General features: G+C 41.3%; 1 protein-coding gene across 1 annotated transcript in view; it reads right to left on the bottom strand.

Annotated features, from left to right (window-relative positions):
- Positions 1-459: 459 nt before the first annotated feature.
- Positions 460-24,638, bottom strand: part of dazl (deleted in azoospermia-like) — a 153,198-nt gene continuing 129,019 nt past the window's right edge. The window contains exon 10 of the mRNA XM_048613226.1: positions 460-2,856. Coding sequence (XP_048469183.1) covers positions 2,827-2,856 — 30 coding nt within the window. The 3' untranslated portion in view covers positions 460-2,826. The remainder of the gene's footprint in view (positions 2,857-24,638) is intronic.

The following is a 24,638-nucleotide window of genomic DNA, read 5'->3' as shown; positions in this document are numbered from 1 at the left end:
TTCTAGTTACATGCAATGCTGGGTTAAATTTGAAAGCAAAAGTACTAACAGTTTTGCATGTAAATGGTTTGTGCTGCCACTGATAGTCATTTAATCTAGTTACAGCTAAATTGAAAATGGATAGAAATAGAAAGAGCACCAAATGAACTCAATGCTCCTTGAACTGAAGAGCAGGTATGCTTCAATAACTTCTAATTTTTCAAAAACCAAACAAACAGACCAAAGGACTGTGGTAGATGTTAAAAACAAGGTGCAGCAATTAAACTGACAGTTTCTGCAAGCTTAATGAGCTAAGCATCCATTGTGTTGCAAAAGGAAAGCATCTTGCCAGTTAGTGCTAAATATTTTGAAAATATTTTTTCAAATTTTAATGTATACTTTATTCAGAAATAAATTTTAGTAGTTGAATAAACAAAATTGTCTTCAAGTCAATAGGTTTAATTGATAGCCAACTCTCACTTCAGGCCACTCCAAATAGTTACAATGGGTCAAAAATCTCCACAGAACAGAAATGTACAGTGAACAACAGAATACCTGACAGTACTAAACATGTTTAGTATAAAAAGACAGAAGGTACATAACATTTACAAAATATGAAAGACTTGTAAAACTGAGTCACGTGTTTTAAACATGAAAAGCATTCGCAAACAATATGATATTCACTCCAAGTTTTAACTAGGGACAAGAAACTTGAAAATAATATTTTGTACATATATCTTAAACATACAAAATTTGATACTTTTATCACAAATTTCTTTTATCAATATAGGAGGTTTGTTTTAGTTTTAGGAAATATTTCAGTTTCATCACTAACGAAGTTTAAGATTTTTTTAAATCTTATATAAGCTTATATTTTTCATTGATTCTCACTAGATAACATGAAGGAAGTACTGACCTGCTAAACTCTGGAACATGTGATCCCTAATTTAAGTTAAAATTGGAATTGTCATTTACTATTTTCTATACACAAAAATGATTTTTATTTTGGTGTCACAGTATTAAATCACAAACCCAAGTTGGTGCCAGATTACCAAACAAGGTCCAGCATGGTTAAAACACACTTTAAAGAAAAGCTCTAGTTAACCTATATTTTATGGAGCAAACAACTCCATTATTCAGTTCACAGCAGACTCACCATTTTACCTAAAATAATCTTCAAAATGAGCACTTTTTCAGAACAGTTGTTTCAAAGAATACCAATTGTAAACACTGAAACCAATTAAATATTACTTGGATTAGATGGGCAAATCAGAAGTATAGAACTTTCAAGGTAGATATTAATTAAATCAGGGAAAAACCTGTGCACGATTTGTTTTTCACTGAGAGAAAAACAATCTTTAATTCTCCCAAGATGCAGGTATTTCAGGCAGTGCAAAGCATTCAAACAGAATTTATGGGTAAAAGGCACCCAGAATTTACAAAAACATCAATGCTTAGATGAGTACAAAAATGCAAGTTATTTCAATTCAAAATGATGCTAGCAACTTAATATACTCTGAAAAATACAAGTTGCTTATAACCTCCAGTTTCATTTGTGAACAAAGCCATTATTAGTTTAGTGGCTAAATTAAAAAGATGCAATTTCAACTTATTAAAAATAGACCCAATAAATTACTGTGGGTCACAGTTCAATTTTTTTTGTGAAACTATAAGACACTGTAAAAGAGAAGGTTAAAAATGTTGGATGGAACTGAGTTTTAGAGAGCTGAAGGGATTTTTCAAGTATTTAGCCCTACAGTAATGGCAAAAGTCAGCTCATCCATGTAAAATGGTGTGGATATAAAATATAGGATCAGAATCACATGATATGTAGTGAAATCTCAATATTTGGTCAAGAGAACCTCCCCAAGTACTCTGATATGCATTTTCCTTGTCTAACAAATAATTGAAATTCTACTACAATGTGATATCTTCTACCACGATGATAAAATCTATATTTCCTACAGTTATGGTAAAGCTTCATTTAAACTTTTCTGTAGCTGGTTATAGACATGAATTTTTAAATAAGAATACTGCAAGTATTGCTCACAGCAAGTTGACACCACTATATTTCTCTTTGCGAATTAAATCAAAAACGCAAGGAAAATAAAAAGAAAATTACTGAAAATTTGAAACAAATACAGGGAATATGAAGCAAATGGCTATTCCTTCCACAGATGCTTGTTGATATGCTACATGTATCATGTTTCTTTTGTTGCAATCGTCTGTTTGAAAGAGTGTTTCAAGATAAGAAACAATATAAACCAGGGTTCCACATTTTCTTTACATTTAGATTTGGGACTGAAAAAAATATTCTGTTATCAATATGAAGATATCCTAATTGAGGTAAATTTACTACTTTTAATTGGCATTAGCTTTCTTATTTAATTCAGTCTTCAAGGTGATCATAAAAAAGGCAAAAAGAAAAGAATAATTTTGTGGTTCAAATGGTATCTTAAACCAATTAAGTTTCACTTTAAAAACTAATGCAGTTGGAACCTATAAAGTAAGTTATATTAGGATACACTCACCGTAAGTTTGCGCATTAGAAATAAATACGTCAGAGAAATATGAAGCGGGTCTACTGTCAATCAAGTAGATACAAGAGTGATTCAACTGGAATGTGACCAGGAACACACTTTTTAGTGCTTCCAGTAGGAAAATGGATTTTAGTTTTACATGATCAAAAGTGCTATATGACAAGACCAACAATAATAAATGTAGCCCATGCTTAAGGATCAACACAATAAAGATATTAGCAAAGATCAGATTTGAAGATCATTTTGTTTTATCCACCCTGTAAACAGGACCAGTTACTTCACTTCAGATGCTGCTGGACTACTACTTCTAAACTGTAAATCTGTGCACTCTTTTCTCCTGAAAGAGAAAGGCAAAACAAGTTAGCAAATTTAAAATGTTTTGACATTGCCTTTCTGCAATGACTTAAATACAACTAATATTAGACTAACTCAAGACATTAACAGCGTTTTTAAAAAAACTCAGACTTGCAGAGACTAGTTCAGTATCTTGCATGATGACTCAAGAGGTATAATATTTCATTGCTTTAACACTGCAATGTCTCGTACAAAGGCAAATTATGAAGACGTATTTACATTGTGTCTTTAGTGATACATCTCAAGTTGCCTCACAGGAACATTACAAAACAAAAAAATGACACCAAAACAAATAAGGAACTATTAGATCAGATGATGAAAATGTTGTTCTGACATTAGTTTTAAGGCATGTATCAAGCAGGAAAACAACGTGGAGGGACAGGGAAGAATTGCAGAGCTTTGGCAACCAAAGGCATGACTGCAGTAGAGTAATTAGATCAAAGATGGCCAAAAAAACAAAAGATAGATCACTGTGGGTATCTCTGAAGATCATGTGACTGGAGAATACAGGAAGGGGGAGAGGCCATGGAAGGATCTTAAAATAAAGATCAGAATTTTAAAATCAAAACATTGTTTCACCAGTGCTAAAAAGATCAGTGAGCCTGGATGCTGATTGAATGGATTTGGTGTGTGTTTAGACATGAGTAGAGTTTGGGATGACATCAAGCTTACAAACGGTAAACTTGGGAGGCCAGTCAGGACAGCATTGAGGCCTCTAGATTTAACTATTCAAAAGAAATGAATTGAGGGCTTTCATAGGAGATGAGAGTTGAGAATATAGCACTGGATTATATAGTCAATGGATTAATAAAATTTAAAAACATCGAAAGGTGATATGGTGTCAATATCTGACATTTCTGCTTAAATTTGGAAAGAAAAAATTGGACATTTTTCCAAGATACAGATACAAAGTTGTATACAGGATATTTATTTCTTGACCAAAACTGACTCCAAAAGTGTTACATTTGAGTCACTTTACATTCTATTTCTGTCAATATTGACATGCAACTCTGTATTGTCATCTATTAAAATGCAGTTACGGGTTTTGACCATTGAGTGCTTTTGTGGTACAAATACGAAGAGCATCTGAACTATTTGTCAAATTGGGCCACCAACAATTTTTTTTGTTTACTTTGTGCATGGCATATAAAGAAGCAGCTCACATGTTCAGACTGCCCAAAGTTGGTGTCAGATTACCAAAATGAGCTCAGTCTGCAAAGGACTACTAGAATGCTGTGCGGCTTAGAAGGAAGATGCTGGAGACATTTTTCGTTTTATCTTTCTCAGGAGACAAGATTTCTTTCTAATTTTGTTACAATTTAATCTTGGCATTGGTCTGGCTCCCGATCCAGCTTCCAGCTCTGTTCCTTTGGCTGCTATTTGGTTTTTGGTCTCTGAATATTTAACAGTTGCTCTTCCCCGGCACTGCACAAATCTAATTAAAGTATTTGGATATTTAGCACCCATCCATTTTTCTTCATGGCCAACATATGCTCTTAGTCCCACGTGATCCTTTCAGCAACTTTGCGGCTCAGCCTTCATGCTCATTCTGGGGTTTCTTACAGTTGCTGTCTATATGCTTGCTTCTCCCGCTGACCCCTATCCTCTGTGAGCCTCTCAGTAACTCTACAATACATATACCCACAAGCTAACTTTAATGGCTGTTGGCTGCTGACAATTAGGATTTCATTGAACAAGCACCATTTATAAAATGCCTTTAAGATGGATGTCTCAGAAGTAGCAGATAATCAAAATAAACAGAGACCAAGGAGGAGAAATTAGGAAAAGGTGACCAGAAGCTTAATGATAATCAGGATTTCAAGGAGGGCCTTAAAAGGTGTAAAGTACAGTGAGTAAGAATAGGGCCTAAACTGCTGAGGAAACAGCCACCAACTGGCAGGGGGAGGTGGGGGGGGGAAGAGCGGGATTGACAAGAGATGACAGAATAATGATAGACCAGAATTTAACAGAGTTCAGTCGGGTTTGGACATAGGGCAGAAGAGGGGTAAGACAGGCAATATTGGAGGTGGAAATAGGTAGTCTTTCTGATGGAAGAATATATGGGACCACAAGTGAACAGTTTGGTTTAGCCGGAGAATACAGCATAGAAGGGTAGATAAACAGGATAGAGCATGATAGATCTTCAGGGGATTCTGAGTGATGTCACAAGTTGGGAAGAAAAGCCGTTGTTGAAATTTTGTGGTTATGCTTGAATATGCAAGAGTAAAGCAAAGTAAATTCAACGCATTTAGATAACAGGAGCCAGGCAGTGGTGAAGGATGGGGTGGTCAAGACTGCTGAGGTTGAAGCTAGTGTCAGGGGGGATGCCATTCTCAAATCTGTAGGACTGTTTTGGTGTTGCGATGGGGACTGTAACCTGAGAAAATTCAAAAGAGGGTTGTAAGTAAACAGTCTGGGAAGTGGTGGCGACAAATTCTAGGACATTGGAGTAGAAAGAAACTTACCTAAGAATTCAGAATGATTTAAAATGTTATTTAGGAAGGAAGAAATGGAGATTCTGTGGCCGCAAACGGGAATCCAGGATGGTGTTCAGTCACTCGGAGCTAGGAAGAACTGGATGAAGGATGTAAACCCGAAACATCAACTTTCCTGTTCCTCTGATGCTGCCTGACCCATGTTTCCACAGCTCCACACTGTATTGATCCAGGATGGTGTGTTGCCTCCTGGGTGCCAGGGTCCAGACATCTCGGAGCAGCTGCAGAATATTCTCAAGGGGGAGGTTGAACAGCCAGAAGTCATTGTGCACGTTGGCACAAATGACATATGTAGATACGGGGATGAGGTCTTGCGGACTGATTAAAGAGAACTAGAAATAAAGTTAAAAACCAGGACCTCAACAGTGGAGATAGATACAGTAATCAGAAATAGCAAGTTGAAGAGACAGGTCAGGCTTGAAAACAACAGGGAGCGAGGAATGCCTGTTGGATTAAATTGTATCTATTTCAGTGCAAGATGGCTGATGAACTCAGGGTGTGGATAGGTATGTGGGACTAGGATATTATAGCTATTACAAAAACATGGCTAAGGGAGGGACAGGATGGGCAGCTTAATGTGCCGGGGTACAGCTGCTTAGATGGAACAGAAGTGGAGGTAAGAGGAGAGGGGGAGTCGCATTTTTGATTAAGGGGAGTATCACAGATGAAATAACTAAGGAATCATCCAGTAAGGCTTTGTGGGTGGAGCTAAGAAATAAGAAGGGGATGGTGATGCTATTGGGGTTGTACTATAGTCAACAGGAATTAATGGAACAAATATGCAGGGAGTCTGGGGAGACTTGCAGGAGCAAGAGTTGTCATAGTAGACAATTTTAATTTTCCTAATATAGACGGGGACTGCCATAGTGGTAAGGGCTTAGATGGGGTGGAATTTGTTAAGAGTATATATACTGCAATGTACAAGCAGTGTATAGAGGGTCCTACTCAGGAAGGGGCAAAATTTGACCTACTCTTGGGAAATAGGACAGGTGACTGAGGTGACAGTGGGGGAGAACTTCGGGACCAGTGATGATAGTTCTACTAATTTTAAAATAGTTATGGAGAAGGGCAAAACTGATTCACAGTTTAAGTTCTAAATTGGGGCAAGGTGAATTTTGATGGAATTAGACAGGAGCTTGCAGGGTTTGATTGGAGTAGTTTGTTTGCAGACAAAGTGACCTCTAGCAAGTGGGAGGCCTTTATAAGTGTGATAGCCAGACTTCAGGGTCTATATGTTCCTGTGAGGGTGAAGGGCAAGGTTGGCAGGAGTAGGGAACCCTGAATGACTAGAGATATTGAGGGTTGGACCAAAAATAAAGCCAAGCCTCCTCCTTAGGTACAGGCAGCTAGGATCAAGGGAATCCCTGGAGGTATATAGGGGATACAGGAGTTTACTGAAGGAGGCACAAGACAGTTTTGGCTGAAAAGATTAGGGTAAATCCAAAGAGGTTCTTTAAGTATATTGAAGGAAAAAGAATAATGAGAGAGAGAGAATAAGACCCAAGGACAAAAGTGAACACATATGCTGTGGTTGGTTCGCTTGCCAACTGGTTCATTAGTTCACAGACATGTGATTACGCTGCTGGGTAACATCGTCAGTGCAGCCTCCGAAGAAGCGCTGTTTTCCCACCTCGTATTTAAACTCTGGGGTTGGTTGGAATTGGTTACCTCATTTCTGGTTTTTCTTCGCAGTGATGTACATATAGGGTCTAGTTCTATGTGTTTATTGATGGCCTTCTTGGTGGAGAATGAAGCCTCTAGAAATTTCCGTGCTTGTCTTGGTTTGGCCTGTCCTAGGATCTTGATGTTGCCCCAATTGAACTGGTGGTTCTCCTTATCTGTGTGAATGGAGACAAGTGAGTACTGGTCATGTCTTTTTGCTGCTAGTTTGTGTTCATGTATTCTTGTGGCCAGTTTCCTTCCTGTCCAATGTAATGCTTATTGCAACAAGATTCCATGCAAAGACTGCGACAAACATCGTCAGTGCAGCCTCTGACGAAACATAATGGAGAACCACCAGTTCGATTGGGACAACATCGTGATCCTAGGAAAGGCCAAACAGAGACAAGCACGGGAATTTCTAGAGGCTTTGTTCTCCACCAAGAAGGTCATCAATAAACATGTAGAACTAGACCCTATATGTACACCACTGCGAAGAAAAACCAGAAATGAGGTAACCAATTCCAACCGACCCCAGAGTTTAAATACCAGGTGGGAAAACGCAACAGCGCTTCATCAGAGGCTGCACTGATGATGTTACCCAACAGGATAATGAAACATCTGTGAACTAACGAACCACAGAATCCACAACCTGAGCTACAAATCTACTCAAGAACCTGAGTGGACATGTATGTGTGGAACTGCAGGAGATGGACGAGGTCCTCAATGAATATTTCTCCTGTGTTTACAATGGAGAAAGACACAAAGACATGGGAACTTTGGGAAGTTAGTGGTGATATCTTGGGGACAGTCCATATCACAGTAGAGGTGGTGTTGGACGTATTAGAATGTATGAAGGAGGATAAATCTCCTGGTCCTGACCACATATATCCAAGAACCCTGCAAGAGGCTAGAGAAGAAATTGCGGGGGGCCTGGCTGATATATTTGCACCATTATTAGCCATGGGTGAGGTCCCGGAAGACTGGAGAGTAGCAAATAGTATGCCCTTATTCAAGAAGGGCTGCAAAGAAAAACCTGAGAACTACAGACAAGTAAGCTTAACATCAATGGTAATTAAGTTACTTGAGAAGATTCGGAGGGATAAGATATACATGTATTTGGAAAGGCAGGGTTTGATTAGGAGTAGATAGTATTGCTTTGTGCGTGAGAGATCATGGCTCACAAATTTGTTAGGGTTCTTTGATGAAGTGACCAGGGCGGTTGAGGAGGACAGGGCGGTAGACATAGTCTATATGGATTTCAGTAAGGCCTTTGATAAGGTTCCACATGGTAGGCTGCTCTGCAAGGTGAGATGCACGGAATCCAGGGAGAACTGGCAAACTGGATACACAATTGGCTTGATGGTAGGAAGCAGAGGGTAACAGTGGAAGGATGCTTGTCGGACTGGAGGCCTGTGACTAGGTGTGCCTCAGGAGTCGGTGCTCGGCCCATTGCTGTTTGTTAGATATATCAATGGTTTGGATCAGAATGTACAAGATATATCAAGTTTACAGATGATGCAAAAATAGGCAGTATTGTGGACAGTGAGGAAGGTTATCAGACATTGCAGCAGGATCTCGATCAACTGTGGAAGTGGGTCAAAAAATGGCATACGGAGTTTAATATAGATAAGTGTGACATGTTGCATTTTGGAAAGTCAAATCAAGGTACGAGTTTCATGGTGAATGGTAGTGTTTTAAAGGAACGTAGTAGAAGAGGGATCTTGGAGTTCAGGTGCATGGCTCTCTGAAAGTGGAGTCACAGGTAGACAGGGCTGTGAAGGCAAAGTCACAGGGATCATGGGGGATTTCAATATGCAGGTGGACTGGGAAAATCATGTTGGTAGTGAATTGCAAGAAAAGGAGTTTGTGGAATGTCTATGAGATGACTTTCTGGAGCAGCTCATGGTGGAGCCCACAAGGGAACAAGCAATACTGGATTTAGCGTTGTGCAATGAAGCAGACTTGATAAGGGAGCTTAAGGTAAAGGAACCCTTGGGAGGCAGTGATCATAAGAGGATAGAATTTACTCTGCAATTTGAGAGGGAGAAGACAGAATCAGAGGTAACGGTATTACAGCTGAATAAAGGTGACTACAGAAGTATGAGATAGGAGCTGAGCAGAACTGACTGGAAGAGGAGACTAGCAGGAAAGACAGTGGAACAGCAGTGGCAGGAGTTTCTGGGAGTAATTCAGGAGACGCAGTAATAATTCATCCCTAGGAAAAAGCAGCATGGTACAGGGAGGATAAGGCAACCATGGCTGATTAAGGAAATCAGGGATAGCATAAAAGCAAAGGAGAAAGCATATAATGTGGGGAAGGGCAGTGGGAAACCAGAGGACTGGGAAGCTTACAAAGACCAACACAGGGCAACAAGAAGAAGAAGAAATAAGGAGGGAGAAGATTAAATATGAGGGTAAGCTAGCCAGTAATATAAAGGAAGACTAAGTTTTTTTTAAAAAGATATATAAAGGGCAAAAGAGAGGCAAGAAAGTGGACATTGGACCACTGGAAACTGGAAAATGACGCTGGAGAGATAGCAGTGGGGAACAAGAAAATGGCTGAGGAACTGAATAATTACTTTGCATCAGTCTTCAGGGTGGAAGACACAAGTAATATCCCAAAAATTCAAGAGAGTCCAGGGGCAGAGCTGAGTATGGTGGCCATCACCAAGGAAAAGGTGCTAGTAAAACTGACTGGCCTGAAGGTGGATAAATAACCTGGACCAGATGGACTACATCCCAGAGTTCTAAAGGAGATAGCTGAAGAGATAGTGATGATCTTTCAGGAATTGCTAGAGTTAGGGAGGGTCCCAGAGGACTGGAAAATCGCTAACGTGGCACCCCTGTTTAAAAAGGGAGTAAGGCAAAAGATGGAAAATTACAGGCTGATTAGTCTAACCGCGGTCGTGGGTAAGATTTGAGTCCATTGTAAAGGATGAGATTTCTGAATATTTGGAAGTGTATGGTGAAATAGGGCAAAGTCAGCATGGTTTCATCAAGTGGAGGTCATGCCTGACAAATCTGCTAGAATTCTTTGAGGAAGTAACAAGCAGGGTAGACCAAGGAGAGCCAATGGATGTTATTTACCTGGAGTTCAAGAAGGCCTTTGACAAGGTGCTGCACAGGAGGCTGCCAAGTAAGATAAGGGCCCATGGTGTTAGATAAAGGTGCTAGCATGGGTAGAAGGTTGGCTGTCTGGCAGAAAGCAGAGAGTGAGGATAAAAGGGTCTTTCTCAGGATGGCAGCCAGTGACAAGTAGTGTTCTGCAAAGGTCAGTGTTGGGACCATAACTCTTCACTTCATACATTAATGATCTAGATGAAAGAACTGTGGGCATTCTGGCTAAGTTTGCCGACGATACAAAGATAGGTGGAGGGACAGGTAGTATTGAGCAGGTGGGGAGGCTGCAGAAGGATTTGGACAGGTTAGGAGAGTGGGCAAAGCAGATGGAGTACAGTGTGGGGAAGTGTGAAGTCATGCACTTTGGTAAGAAGAATAAAAGCACGGACTATTTTCTAAATGGGGAGAAAATTCAGAAGTCTGAAATGCAAAGAGACTTGGGAGTTCTAGTCCAGGATTCTCTCAAGGTAAACTTTCAGGTTGAGTCAGTAGTCAGGAAGGCAAATGCAATGTTGGCATTTATTTTGACAGGACTTGAATATATAAGCAGGGATATACTACCGAGGCTTTATAAGACTCGGGTCAGGCCACATTTGGAGTATTATGTGCAGTTTTGGGCCCCATATCTCAGGAAGGATGTACTGGCCCTGGAGTGGGTTCAGAGGAGGTTCACAAGAATAGTCCCAGGAATGAAAAGCTTAACAAATGAGGAATGATTGCGGACACTGGGACTATACTCATTGGAGTTTAGAAGGATGAGGGGGGATCTAATTGAAACTTATAGAATACTGAATGGCTTGGACAGAGTAGATGTTGGGAAGATGCTTCTATTGGTAGGAGAGACTAGGACCCGAGGGCACAGCCTTAGAGAGTAAAGGGAAGACCTTTTAGAATGGAGATAAGGAGAAACTTCTTCAGCCAGAGAGTGGTGAATCTATGGAATTCACTGCCACAGAAGACTGTGAAGGGCAGGTCATTGAGTACATTTAAGACTGAGATAGATAGGTTCTTGATTATCAAGGGGATCAAGGGTTACGGGAGAAAGCGGGAGAATGGGGTTGAGGAACTTATCAGCCATGATTGAATGGTGGAGCAGACTCAATCGGCCGAATGGCCTAATTTCTGCTCGTGTCTTATGAAGGCGGCTTTTGACACACTGGCCTACAGCAATCAGGGTACCGAGTATAGAAGTTGGAAAGTTACATTGCAGTTGTACAGGATATTGGTGAGGTCGCACTTGGAGTATTGTGTTCAGTTTTAATCACCTTGCAATAGGAAGGATGCTATTAAACTGGAAAGAGTGCAGAAGAAATTCACAAGGATATTGCCAAGGCTCAAAAGACTGCATTACAGGGAGAGGTTGGACAAGCCAGCACATTTTTCTTTAGTACAGGATGGCAAACAGTGCTGCAAAATCTTCTACTATGAAGGCAAATCTGAAAGACCTGGCTAAATAGACAGAGTTGCTGATAGTACTGGTATTCAAACATGTCCACCTAGTTCCATTTTTAGCAGTTCACCCCATGCTGAGGGTACGGACTCCATTGTCTCCCAGCAACATCTTCATTCTCGTTGGCACCTGTGCGCTAAAGGCCTTTTAAGGTATCATTTAACAACATGGCGTGGCCATAACAGGAACTTAACCAGTTCCCTTGCACTTGGTGAGTCTGTGATCCACCATGCAATGCATATGCCCTCATTAAAAGTGGCTCTTTAAAAGTAGATAATGAACTTGTTGGCAAGACTAATGGGTTTAATTCTAAAACCAAGTATTTCCAGATTGCAACCTACACCATCCTGAAGAAACTCATCAGAGGCAGGAACACCAGCTAGCACTGCTATTTTTAGTAGCTACCCAACTCCATTTCTATACCCAATCAGGAGCTAAAAATCCTTACCCATGTTTACACAATGATCAAGTGGGAAATAAGTATTTCAGGAAATACAAAACTTCAAAAAATACAGCCAAAATGTAAAATGAGTATCATCCCCATGAGAAAAGGACCAGAGCAAGAAAGGATCTTGACTCAAAAAATCTGCAAGTGAATCCAGAAAGGGTAGAGATTAGGAATAAGGAGGATCAGAAAATGCTTGTAGGAATAAGCTACAGGTCCACTAGCAGGGCAGACCCAGCAGAGATGGCAGCACAGTGCTATACAATCGGGATGGTGTTGCCTTGGGAGTCCCTAAATTTGACTCCAGTTCCCAAATGTTGAGGAAGGAAACCTTCTGCTGATTACCACATATACCGCCCTCCCTCAGCAGATGAATTCATACTCCATGCTGAACAAACTTGGAGGAAACAGAGACGTTGGCAAGGGTGCAGAATGGACTCTGGGCGAGGAATTTCTATGTCCACCATCAACAGGTGCTCAGCAGCAATACTACTGATCCAGCTGGCTGGGTCCTAAAGGGCACAGCTGTGGCAGTTGGTTAGGAAACCAAAGGGGGTTAAAAACCTTAACCTCATTCTCACTAATCTGCCTGTCACAGATGCATTTATCTGTTACAGTTATCAGTAAGAGTGACTATTGCACAGTCCTTGGAAACAATGTCTTGCTTTCATATTGCTAATATCTTACATGGAATTGAGTGGCACTATCACCATGCTAAATGGTACTTTGTATTAGTTTTCATGGTGGAAGACACCAGTAGTATACCAGAACTTCAAGAGAGATGGGGGCAGAATTGATTGCAGTCACCATCACTAAAGAGGGAGTGCTGGAGAAGCTGAATGGTCTGAAGGTGGAAAGGTCACCCAGACTGGCTGGACTACACCCCATGACACTGAAGGAGATAGTGGAAGAGACTGTGAAGACATTGGGTGGTGATCTTTCAAGAATCACCACAGTCTGGGAGAATTCCAGAGCATTGGAAAATGCACAATGTTACACTCCTGTTGACATAAGGAGGGAGGAAGACGACAGGAAAAGACAGGTTGGATCAACTGACCTCAATTGTTGGTAAGATTTGAGTGTCCGTTATTAAAGGCGAGATCACAGAGTACTTGGAAGTGCAATGTAAAATAGGGTTGAGTCAGCCCAGTGTCGTCAAGGGAGGTCATGCTTGACAAATCTGTTAGAATTTGAGGCGGCAATGTGCAGGTTAGACAAAGGAGAACCAATGGATTTGACCTATTCGGATTTCCAGAAGGCTTCTGACAAGGTGCCACACAGGAGGCTGCTAAATAACATAAGTGGCCAGGGTGTTAGGGGTAAGGTACTGGCACAGATAGAGGACTGGCTGACTGGCAGAAGGCGGTGAATGGGGATAAAGGGGTTTTTTCAGGATGGCAACTGGTGACTATCGGAGTTCCGCAGGGGTCAGTGTTGAGACCACAACTATTTACGTTATGCATTAAGAGTCAGGATGATGTGTTACCTCCCTGGTGCTGGGTTCTGAATGTCCTGCAACTGCTCCGAGACATTCTGGAGGGGGAGGATGTATGGCCAATGGTCATGGTACATGTTGGTACTAACAACGTTGGTTTCAAAAAAAAAAAAAAGGGATGAGATCCTAAAAGCAGAATATAGTGAACTAGGAAGAAAGTTGAAATGTAGGGCCTCAAGGGTAGTTATCTCAGGATTACTGACTAGCCACAAGCTCGTCAGAGTAGAAACAGCAGGATATATAGGATGAACCGGTGGCTGAAAGATATTGAGAGGGGAGGGTTTCACCTCTATGGAACATTGAGTCTGGTTCTGGGGGAGGGGGTGAAATGGGATCTGTACAACTGTGTGGGTTACACCTGGGCAGGACCAGGACTGATGTCCTTGGCGGGGTACTTGGCAGACTGTTTGGGAACGGTTTAAATTAGCGTGGCAGGGGACGGAAACCAGAGGAGTAAGGCAGTAGATGCAGAAACTGAGGGAGAGATGGAAATCAAGGCAAACGTGACTAAGAACAAGGCAAGGAAATGCTGCTGAAAAGAGCAAAGGAGGTAGTCTGATATGCATGTGTTTCAACATGAGAAGTATTAATAGGCAAGGTACATAAACTTAAGAGCCTTGGTTAGTACTTGGAACTATGACATATGGAGACCTGGCTGAAACAGGGGCAGGACTGGGAGCTGAATGTCCCAGGCTTTAGATGTTTCAGGTATGACAGAAAGGGATGTAAAAGAGGTGGAGGAAGTTGCATTACTAGTAAACGAGTATCTCACAGCTGACGGAGGATACATCAGAGGTCTCGTGCAGTGAGGCAATATGGGTAGAACTCAGGAATAGGATGGTGAAATCACAATGTTGGGTGTATATTACAGGCTTCCCAACAGCCAGCAAGAGATAGAGGATAGAATATGTAGACAGATTTTAGAAAGATGTAAAAACAGTAGGATTGTTACGATGGGTGATTTTTACTTCCCCTACATGGACTAGGACTTATTTTGTGCTCAGGGCTTGGATGGGGCAGAATTTGTAAAGAAGCTTCAGGAGGGTTTCTTGACATAGTATGTAAATAGTCCAACCAGGGAGGGGGGTTATAATGGATCTGGTTTTGGGAAATGAACCCAGCCAGGTGAGTGAAGTTTCAGTGGGGGAGCGTTTCAGGAGTAGTGACGATAATACCTGGAGTTTAAGATACTCATGGATTGGGATAACAGCAGTCCTCGGGTGAGGATGTTAAACTGGGGAAGGCGAACTACAAGAATATTAGGCAGGAACTGGAGAATGTTGATTGAAGGCTGCTTTTTAATGGTAAATCCACATTGGACATGTGGGAATTTTTCAAACAGCAGTTGATAGGAGTTCAGGAACAGTAGGTTCCTGTGAAAATGAAGAATTGGTTTGGCAAGTTACATGAACCTTGGATGATGAGGGATGTTATGACCTTGGTCAAAAAGAAAAAGGAAGCATACATAAGGTCTAGGAGGATGGGAACTCAAAAAGCCCTTGAAGTAAGTAGGAAAGAACTTAAACAAGGAATTAGAAAGTCAAAAAGGGGTCATGAAAAGTCTTTAGCAAACAGGTTTGAGGAGAATCCCAAGGCTTTTTATACATACATAAAAAGCAAGACGTTAGCCAGGGAAACGATTGGTCCATTCAAGGGCTAAGGAGGGAATCTGTGTGGAGCCAGAAGACGTAGGTGAAGTCCTAAATGAATGCAGTGAGTCGGTGTTCACCAAAGAAAAGGAATTGGTGGAGGATAATCTCAGGGAAGGGAGTGTCGAATTTCTAAGCCAAGTTGCTTTTAAAAAGGAAGAGGTGTTGAACGTCTTAAAAAGTATTAAGATAGATAAGTCCCCAGGTCCTGACAGGATCTATCCCAGAATACTGAGGGAGGCAAGAGAACAAATTGCTGGAGCATTGACAAAGGGTGGTAAGTGCCTGGAACGTGCTGCCAGAGGTGATGGTGGAAGCAGCCACAATAGCAACATTCAAGAGACATCTGGACAAAAACATGAATAGGAAGGGAATAGAGGGATACGGATCCTGTAACTGAAGACAGTGTTAAAATGGAAGGGCAAAATGTGTTGGCACAGGCTTGGAGGGCCAAAGGGCCTGTTCCTGTGCTGTATTGTTTTTTTGATCTGGTTAACAATTTGGACAAAGGACAAAGGAACTGAGGGCATTGCTGCCAAGTTTGCAGGCGACAAAGATAGATGGAAGGGCAGCTAGTGTTGAGGAGGCAGGGAGGCTGAAAAGGACTTGGACAGACTAGGACAGTGGGCAAAGAAGTGGCAGATAGAATATAATGTGGGAAAGTGCGAGGTTATGCAGATTGATTAGAAGAACAGTGGCGTAGACTATGTTCTAAATGGGGAAAGGCTTTGGAAATCTGAAGTACAAAGGGACTCAAGAATCCTAATTCAGAATTCTCTTAAGGTTAACATGCAGATTCAGTTGGCAGTTACAAAGGCGAATACAATGTTAGCATTTATTTCGAGAGGGCCAGAATACAAGAGCAGGGATGTACTGCTAAGGTTCTGGTCAGACTGCATTTGGAATACTGTAATCAGTTTTGGGCCACTTATCCAAGAAATGATATGCTGGCCTTGGAGGGGTTCTAGAGGTAGTTTACAAGAATGATCCAAAAGAGATGAAGGTCATTTATGAGGAGTGGTTAAGGACACTCTGGGTTTGTATTTGATGGAGTTTAGAAGCATAAGAGGGATCTGACTTACAGAATACGGAGAGGCCTGGATAGAGTGACCGTTGAGAAGATGTTTTCACTAAAAGGAAAGACTAGGATTCAAGGACACAGCCTCAAAATGAAGGACCCTTTAGAATGGAGATGAGGAGGAATTTTTCAGCAAGTGGGTGACGAATCTGTGGAATGCATTTCCTCAGAAGGCTGCAGAGGACAGGTCACTGAATGTATTTAAGTAGAGAGAGATAGGTTGTGGAGAATGAGGCTGAGAAACCATGACTGAATGGCAAAGCAGATATAATGGACTGAAAAGGCCTAATTCTGCTCCTATATCTTAAGGTCTCATGGACAGGCGTCAAGCAGATTTAGCAACTCGAGACGGAGCATCTACTGTGGGCCAGTGTTAGCAGCAGAATCATACACCAAGAGAATGTGCAATCTGATTTAGTATATCTCCCACTCTACCATTACCATCAAGCCAGTGGATCAACCCTGGTTCAAGGGAACATGCAGGAGGGTGTGCCAGTAGCAGCACCAGGCATGCCCAAAAGTGGTATCACCAACTACCAAAGCTACCAAACAGGATTACTTGTGTGCTAAACAGCATAAGCAGCAAGTGACAGACAGGGCTAAGCGATCCCACACCCAACAGATCAGATCTAAGAACTGCAGTCCTGGCAAATCCAGTAGTCAATGCTGGTGGTCAATAAAACAACTCACTGAAGGAGGAAGTTCCACAAATATCCCCATCCTCAATTATGGAAGAGCCCAGAAGTGCAAAAGAGTGGGTTACTTAGATGTGCCAATAGACCAAGGATTGGCAGATGGAGTTTAATTTAGATAAATGTGAGGTGTTGCATTTTGGAAAGGCATACAAGGCCAGGAATTACACAGTAATGGTGGGGCCCTGTGAAGTGCTGCTGAACAATGGGACCTAGGGTGGGGGGGAGAAGAAGGAAGGAGGAAGAAGAAGAAGGAAGGAGGAAGAAGAAGGAAGGTGCATAGCTCATTGAAAGTGGAGTCGCAGGTAGTCAGGTTGGTGAAAGCGGTGTTTGGCATACCTGCCCTCATTGATCAGTGCATTGAGTACAGGATTTGGGACCTCATGTAGAGGGGTGTACAGGACATAGGTGAGACCACTTTTAGAATAGTGCATTCAATTCTAGTCTCCTAACTATAGGAAAGATGTCGTTAAACTTGAAAGGGTTCAGAAAAGATTTACAAGGATGTTGCCAGGACTACAGGGTTTTGGCTATAGGGAGAGGCTGAATAGGCTGGGGCTTTTTTTTCCCTGGAGCATCAGAGGGTGAGGGATGACCTTACAGAGGTTTATAAAATCATGAAGGGCCTGGATAAGGTGAATAGCCAAAGTCTTTATCCCAGAGTAGGGGAGTCCAAAACTATAGGGCATAGGTTTACGATGAGAGGGGTAAGGTCATAAAGGGACCTGTGGGGCAATGTTTTCCATGCAGATGGTGGTGCATATGGAACAAGCTGCCAAAAGTGGTGGAGGCGGCATATACAATAACAACATTTAAAAGGCATCGGGATCGGTACATGAATAGGAAAGCTTTAAAAAGAGACATGGGGCAAATGGGACTAGATCAGTTTAGGATATCTGGTTGGTGTGGACGAATTGGACCAAAGGGTCTGTGTTTCTGTGCTGTATAACTCTGAATCCATAAGGCAGAAGCACTTGCAACAGTCTTCAGCCAGAAGTGCTGAGGTGAATGATCCCCAGCATCACAAATGCCAGTCTTCAGCCAATTTGATTCACCCAAATGACATCAAGAAACAGTTGAAAGCACTGGAAATTACAAAGATTATGGGCCCCGACAATATTCCAGCAACTGTACTGAAGAGTTGTGCTCTGGAACTTGCCGCTCCACCAGCCAAGCTGTTCTAGTCCAGTTGCAACACTGGCATCTACCCAATCATGTGGAAAATTTCCTGTAGGCATGTCTTGCACATAAAAAGCAGGGCAAATTCAATACAGCCAATTACCACCCCACCAGTCTACTCTCAATCATCGGGAAAATGAAGGTAGGTGTCATCAAGCAACACCTGCATAGAAACATCCTGCACAGTGACACCCAGTTTGGGTTACACCAGGACAACTCAGCCCCTGCCCTCATTACAGCCTTGGCCCAAACATGGAGAAAAGAGCTGAATTCCAGAGTTGAGTTGAGGTGAGGCGAGTGTGACAGCCCTTGGTCAAATGCACCCTTGATGCCGAGTGTGGCATCAAGGGGCCCTAGCAAAACTCTTAAATCAATGGAAATCAGGGGGAAGGTCTCCACTAGCTGGAGTCATGCCAGGCACATAGGAGGATGGTTGCGGTTATTGGAGGTCAGTCATCTCAGCTCCACAACATCTCTGCAGGAGCTCCTTATGGTACTGCCCTAGGCCCAACCACCTTCAGTTGATTTGTCAACAACCTTTCCTCCAGAAGGTCAGAAATGGGGATGTCTGCCAATCTGCGTGATCTTCAGCAACATCTGCCACTCCTCTAATACTGAAGCAGTCCACAATAGGCTCTGAACAATAACCAGGCTTGGATTGAAAAGTGCCAAGAAACAAATGCCAGGTAATGGCCATCTCCGATAACAGACAAATCTAAACACTTCTCCTTGGCATTCAGTGACGTTACCGTCACTGAATTCTCCCACCATCAACTTCCTGGGGTTATCACTGGCCCAACACTCAAGTGGACTTGCCATATAACTACGACAGCCACAAGAACAGGTCAGAGGCCAAGAATACTGCAGCAAATAACTCACCTTCCTGATTTCCCAAATCATATTCACCATTTACAAGACACAAGACAGGAGTGTGATTGAATACACTCAACTTGACTGAACAATTGTAGCTCCAGCAATACTCTAGAAACATGACACCATCCAGGACAAAGCAGCCTGATCAACTGGTAAATCCACAAACGGCAACTCCCTCCATCATCAATACTCAGTTGCAGCATGTGCTATTATAAGACGCATTGCAGAAATTTGCCGAAGATCCTTAGACAACAACTTCCAAACCTACAACATCTTCCATCTAGAAGGACAAGGGCAAAAGATACATGGAAACATCAACACCTGCAAATTACAAACCACTCACCATCCTGACTTGGAAATATATCGTTCTTCTTTCTCAGCATTGTGGGTCTACCTACTGCACATGAACTGCAGTGGTTCAAGAAGGCAACTCACCAAGACCTTCTCAACTGGGAACCCCCCAGCCAGCGACACCTACATCCAACCGGTAAATAAATGAAGTTATCCTTTGGACAGCGTATGAAACAAGGAAAAAATTGAAAGTGTAACAAAGGCAATTATAAGTAACTAATCTAAGCTGTCCAAATCCAGCTGGCAAAGATAGTCCGGAAAATGAATCTGCACAGTGCTTTTGTGACAATTTTCTGTATTATGGAACCAACTAAGGATGTTGCTATTTTAGATTTAGTACTATGCAATGAGACAGGTTTAATTAGTAATCTGAGACTGGAAGTGCATGTTGGGACCATACAGAATACAGTTGAATAAACAAAATTTCCACTTTAGAAATCCATGTTGCCACTTCCTAATGAACTCACTTTAACTAGCAACTACTAATTACATCCTAAATAATTACTTAATGAAGGTTCCCCACCGCTGAAGTTAAACTGACTGCTTTTAAATTCTGGGCTTACCCTTGCAACCATTTTGAACAAGGGTGCAATATTTGCAAGTCTCCAGTCTTCCAGTACCTTGAGTGTCTAGGAAGGACCCAGATAATAGCCAGTGTCCCTGCAATTTTCCCTCTTACTTCTTTCAATGTTGTTAGATGCACGTCATTTGATCCCAGTGCCTTGTCAAGTTTAAGTACCAATAGTTTTTCTAACACATCTTCCTTATCAATTCTGAACACTTTTAATGATAGAGTATCCTCCTCTATCACAATGGCCTGGGCAGCATCTACCTTGTTGGTAAAAATAGATACAAAGTATTCATTTATTACCTCAGCCATGCCCCCACCTCCAAGTGTCCCTTTTAATTCCCTAATTAGCCCTACTGTTTATTTCACCACTCTTTTAGAATTTATACGGCTATAGAACATCTTTAACTACTGAAATACAGCAGCAAGTGCTGTTAAAAAAAAATACATATTGACCCGCAATGCTGTTCCTGCACTGAGTATATTTCTTCACATTTTCTCCAATGAACACATCTGGGACAGGCAAGACTCTAAATTCTGGCAAGAGAGAAAAATAAAAATCACCAATATGCAAGTGTGTAATCTCGAACAGGACCACCACCAGTTGAATCTCGTCTGACAGTTACTGGCAAATCTAGACGAGTACAATAGAATTCCATATTAAGTGTGATTAACACAGTTCCAGGCAAGAACGTTATACCTACAATAATTGGTTTCATGTTTGTTTGAGGGAGCAGCTTGCTAAGGCTGATTGAGTAAATAAGGATAAGTGGTATGGCAGTAAATAAAAAATAGCTGAAAATATTTAAACAGCTCAGAATTCACGAAGAAAATACATTCCAGTTAAAAAAAAAAATCAGCAAGAAAGACATTTCTTATTAAGCCTGGATGAATAAGCACTGCAAGAAGAGGCTTATAATGAAGAAGTCCAAGGATTGGAGAGTTTTAGAAACAATGTCACTAAAAGATTGATTAAAAACAGAATTAGAGTAAATCAGCCAGGAAAACAATTACAACAGCTTGTACAAGAATAGGAAAAGAATGCCTAAATAAACATTGGTGCCTAAGGAAAACTGTAACATCAAGAATGTGGTAATGGTAGAATTTTTTTAAAAAACTATGCCACTCTTCATAGCAAAAACATAAATTACACATCAGAAAATGCAGACTGGATTATCAAAGAAAGAAAGTCCTGCCATATATGTACAGGATTTTATTGAGACCACATCTTGAATGTTATGCGCAGCTATGGTCTCCACCTTTAAGTAAGGACATACTTGCTTTGGGGGCAGTACAATGAAGGCTCACCAGATTGGTTTCTGGGATGAGACAGCTGTCCTAATCTGTAGTTTGAAAGTGAGAAGTAAATTCACAAGCATGCAAATTTCTGAAGGGAAAAATCAGAATATTGCAGATGTTGGAAATCCTGATTAATATACCAAATTCCGGAAACAATTAGCAAATTAGGCAGCATCTGATGAGAAGCAAAATTAATACTTCAACTCTGTGATTTTTCTTCAGAACTTGGAAAAGTTAAAGATGTAATAGGTTTCAGGCAAGAGACTAAACAACAGAAAAATTAGGACCAAACGAAATGGCGAAGTGCCTAAAGAGAATTTACTGTGAATTGGAAGAAAAACTGAAACAAGCCAAAAAAAAAAACAAAAATGGCGGGCTGGGTTCAATAATTTCATAGCACAATTGTGTTCAGTCTGAAAGGGATAGTGTGTCTAACTGAAAGATGCAGTGCTATTCCTGAAGCTTACATAGGAACAATGCAGTAGACAAAGGGAAGAAATGTCAGCGTGAGATCAAGATGGGGAATCAAGGATTAAAATGGCAGATCAACAGAAACTGAATCATGCTTGCAGACAGAATGAAGATGTTCCACAAAACTGGTCACCCAGCCTTTGTCTGATCTTCCCAATGTACAGGAAAATTGAAAGTAGTACATGCAAATCTCTGTCCCACCTGGAAGGAGTGTTTGGAGTCTTGAGGAGGCAGGTGGTTAAAAAGGGCACACGTCACATCTGAGTTTGCATGGAAAGATGTTGAGAACGGAATAAGTGTTGGTGTGTGGGGAAAAAAGTGTGCTAGGATATCAGAAAGAGAACAATCTCTTTGGAATGCTAAAAGGGGAGGGCATGATTGGTGGTGGCGTGACATTTAAATAGAAAATGATATGTTGAAAACAGAGGCTGGTAGGGTGGTCAATGAGGATGAGAGAAACCTTATTTGTGTTCTGGGAGGGGTGTCAGAAGTACAGGAAGTGTGGTGGACAAAGTCAAGGACCCTAGCGATCATGGGGGACATCTCAGAAGCACTGTTGTGGAAGATGGAACAAATACAGAGGAACTGAGAGAATGCATAGGAATTGTAACATGATATGGAGCAAGAGGAACTATAATCAAAGGCAGATGTGGGAGTCTGCAGACTGGACAGTCTATCAGAAATGGGGACAAGGTGGTAACAGTTGGAAACAGAAGGGTGGAAATTAAATGCAAAGCCAAAGCTCTCAACTGAGGACAGAACAAGACATGGCACCAACACAATCGTATTCAGGGAAAAAAAAACTAAGGGAGGGGTTCACCAGACTCCCATCATGTCCTTAGTAGCTGTTTGAAATTGTTGTAGGACTTCCTAATTGACCTTTTCCGAGGAATGAAGTTTCTTCTCTAACCATGTCAAGCTTGAAATGAAGTTCTTTAAGCATGACTAAGTATTTGATGCATACAATCAGATTCAGCATACGCAGGTGCTGCACCATTTACCTTCAATGGTCTTGACTTTGTTTTGATATAGAGACCGCTCCCTTGCATGATTGAAGATAGTTCTCTAGCTTCATAAGTTTTGATAAATCAGATTCTACAGTAATTTGAAAAAAGATTTGAAGGGCATAACCTCAGTAAAATCTCAGTGTGGGTGCATGGAATGCGCCGCCGGCAGTGGTAGTCGGATCAAATACATTAGGGACATTTAAGCGACTCTTGGATAGGCACATGGATGATAGTAAAATGTAGAGTACGCAGGTTAGTTTGATCTTAGAGTAGGATAATAGGTTGGCACAACATTGTGGGCCAAAGGGACTGTACTGTGCTGTACTGTTCTATGTTCTAAAAGGTCGCATATTTAAATACAATTTGATTTAGCATTGTCACATGTACCAGAGAAAAATATTGTTTTTTATGCTATTCAGCTAAATCATACCTTACACAAGTACATCAGGGTAATAGAACAGAATGCAGAATATAGTATTACAGCTACAGAGAAAGGGCAGAGAAAGATCACCTCTAATATATAAATGTGATAACAGCAGGGAAGAAGCTGTTTTTAAATCCGTTAGTAAACAGATGAGAAAGAATTTCTTGAGAGGTAGTGAATTTGTAGAATTCTTTATCACACAGGGCCGCCAAGGTTAGGTCATTAAGTATATTCGAGGATAAGACAGACATTTTTCAGCAGTAAGGGAATTAAGGGTTATAGGGATACGGCAGGAAGATAGAGTTAAGGATTAGTAGATCAGCCATGATCGCATGGAATGGAGGAGTTGACTCAAGGGGGTTGAATAACCTACTTGTGCTCCAAATGTCTCATGATCACTTCTTACAATTTTCAGTTGTTTCTATTGTGATTAAGGAAAGTCATCTTAATGGTAAGGTCATGGATTCAATCCGCATAGAGACCAAACTTGCTAGCTTAAAAGAAAGACTTAAACAAATCTCTTTAGAGGCTCTTGTGGCAGTGGTAGCATCCCTATCCCAATACAGGGAAGTTCAAGTCCCACCTGCTCCAGAGGTCTGTAAAAACATCTCTGACCAGGTTGACTAGAAAAATTGGCTAATAAAAACAGTTTACAAAAATCATTTTAAGGGGTCTTGTGATGTAGTGGCAGTGTGCCTAATTCTTGTCTAAGGCTCACATCTGCATCCCACCTGCTCCAGATGTATGTAATAACATCTCTGAACAAAGTGGATTAGAAAAATACACATAAAAGTCATCTTAAAGCTCTTGTAGTGCAATGGCAGCATCCCTTCCTCTGAGCTAAGAAGCCAACCTGGTCCAGAGGTATGCAATAACATCTCTGAATTTGTTGATTAGAGAATATCTACAAAATCATCCTTTAGCATAGCGGTAGTGTTCCTCTGAATCAGGAGGCCTGGGTTCGAGTCCAACGTGTTTCAGAGGTGTGTCACAACATGAAAAGGCTGGTTAGAAATATCTACAAAATCCATCTTACTTACCAAGAGTGAACAGGCATCTCACTCTGAAAGAAACAGTTTCATTTAACTGTGAATACAGTTGCTGTGCTACATTTCTGACACATTGTGTGAAACAAGCAGGCATTAGATCTGCCTCAACTGCTTGCAGAAAGGATTAATTCAGCTAATATCTGTATTTTCAAGACCCGTCAGCTGAACCATAAAGTACAAGGAGGACCAAAGTTTCAGATTCAAGTAAATAAGCAACTCATGGTGGAATCTCTCTCGGCAGTTGTATTCTGAAAGTCCTAACAGCCATCTGAATGCCCTCTGGTAAATGGCCACTGCTTTCTTTTGGGGGCTGTCTCTCCTTGCTTGTATCAGCTTTAGTGTGGGGAGAAAATAGTCTGCTCCTTCCCAAACCAGTGCAAGTACCAGAGTGGCTTAAGTGTCTTTGACATCCAAAAAAATTAATACATTTCCCCCTGTATTTAATTTGATATTAGTTT

Source organism: Rhincodon typus, chromosome 2, assembly GCF_021869965.1.
Source record: "Rhincodon typus isolate 14 chromosome 2, sRhiTyp1.1, whole genome shotgun sequence".
In the NCBI taxonomy this organism is placed as follows: Eukaryota; Metazoa; Chordata; class Chondrichthyes; order Orectolobiformes; family Rhincodontidae; genus Rhincodon; species Rhincodon typus.
This window is presented reverse-complemented; position numbering and strand designations above follow the sequence as displayed.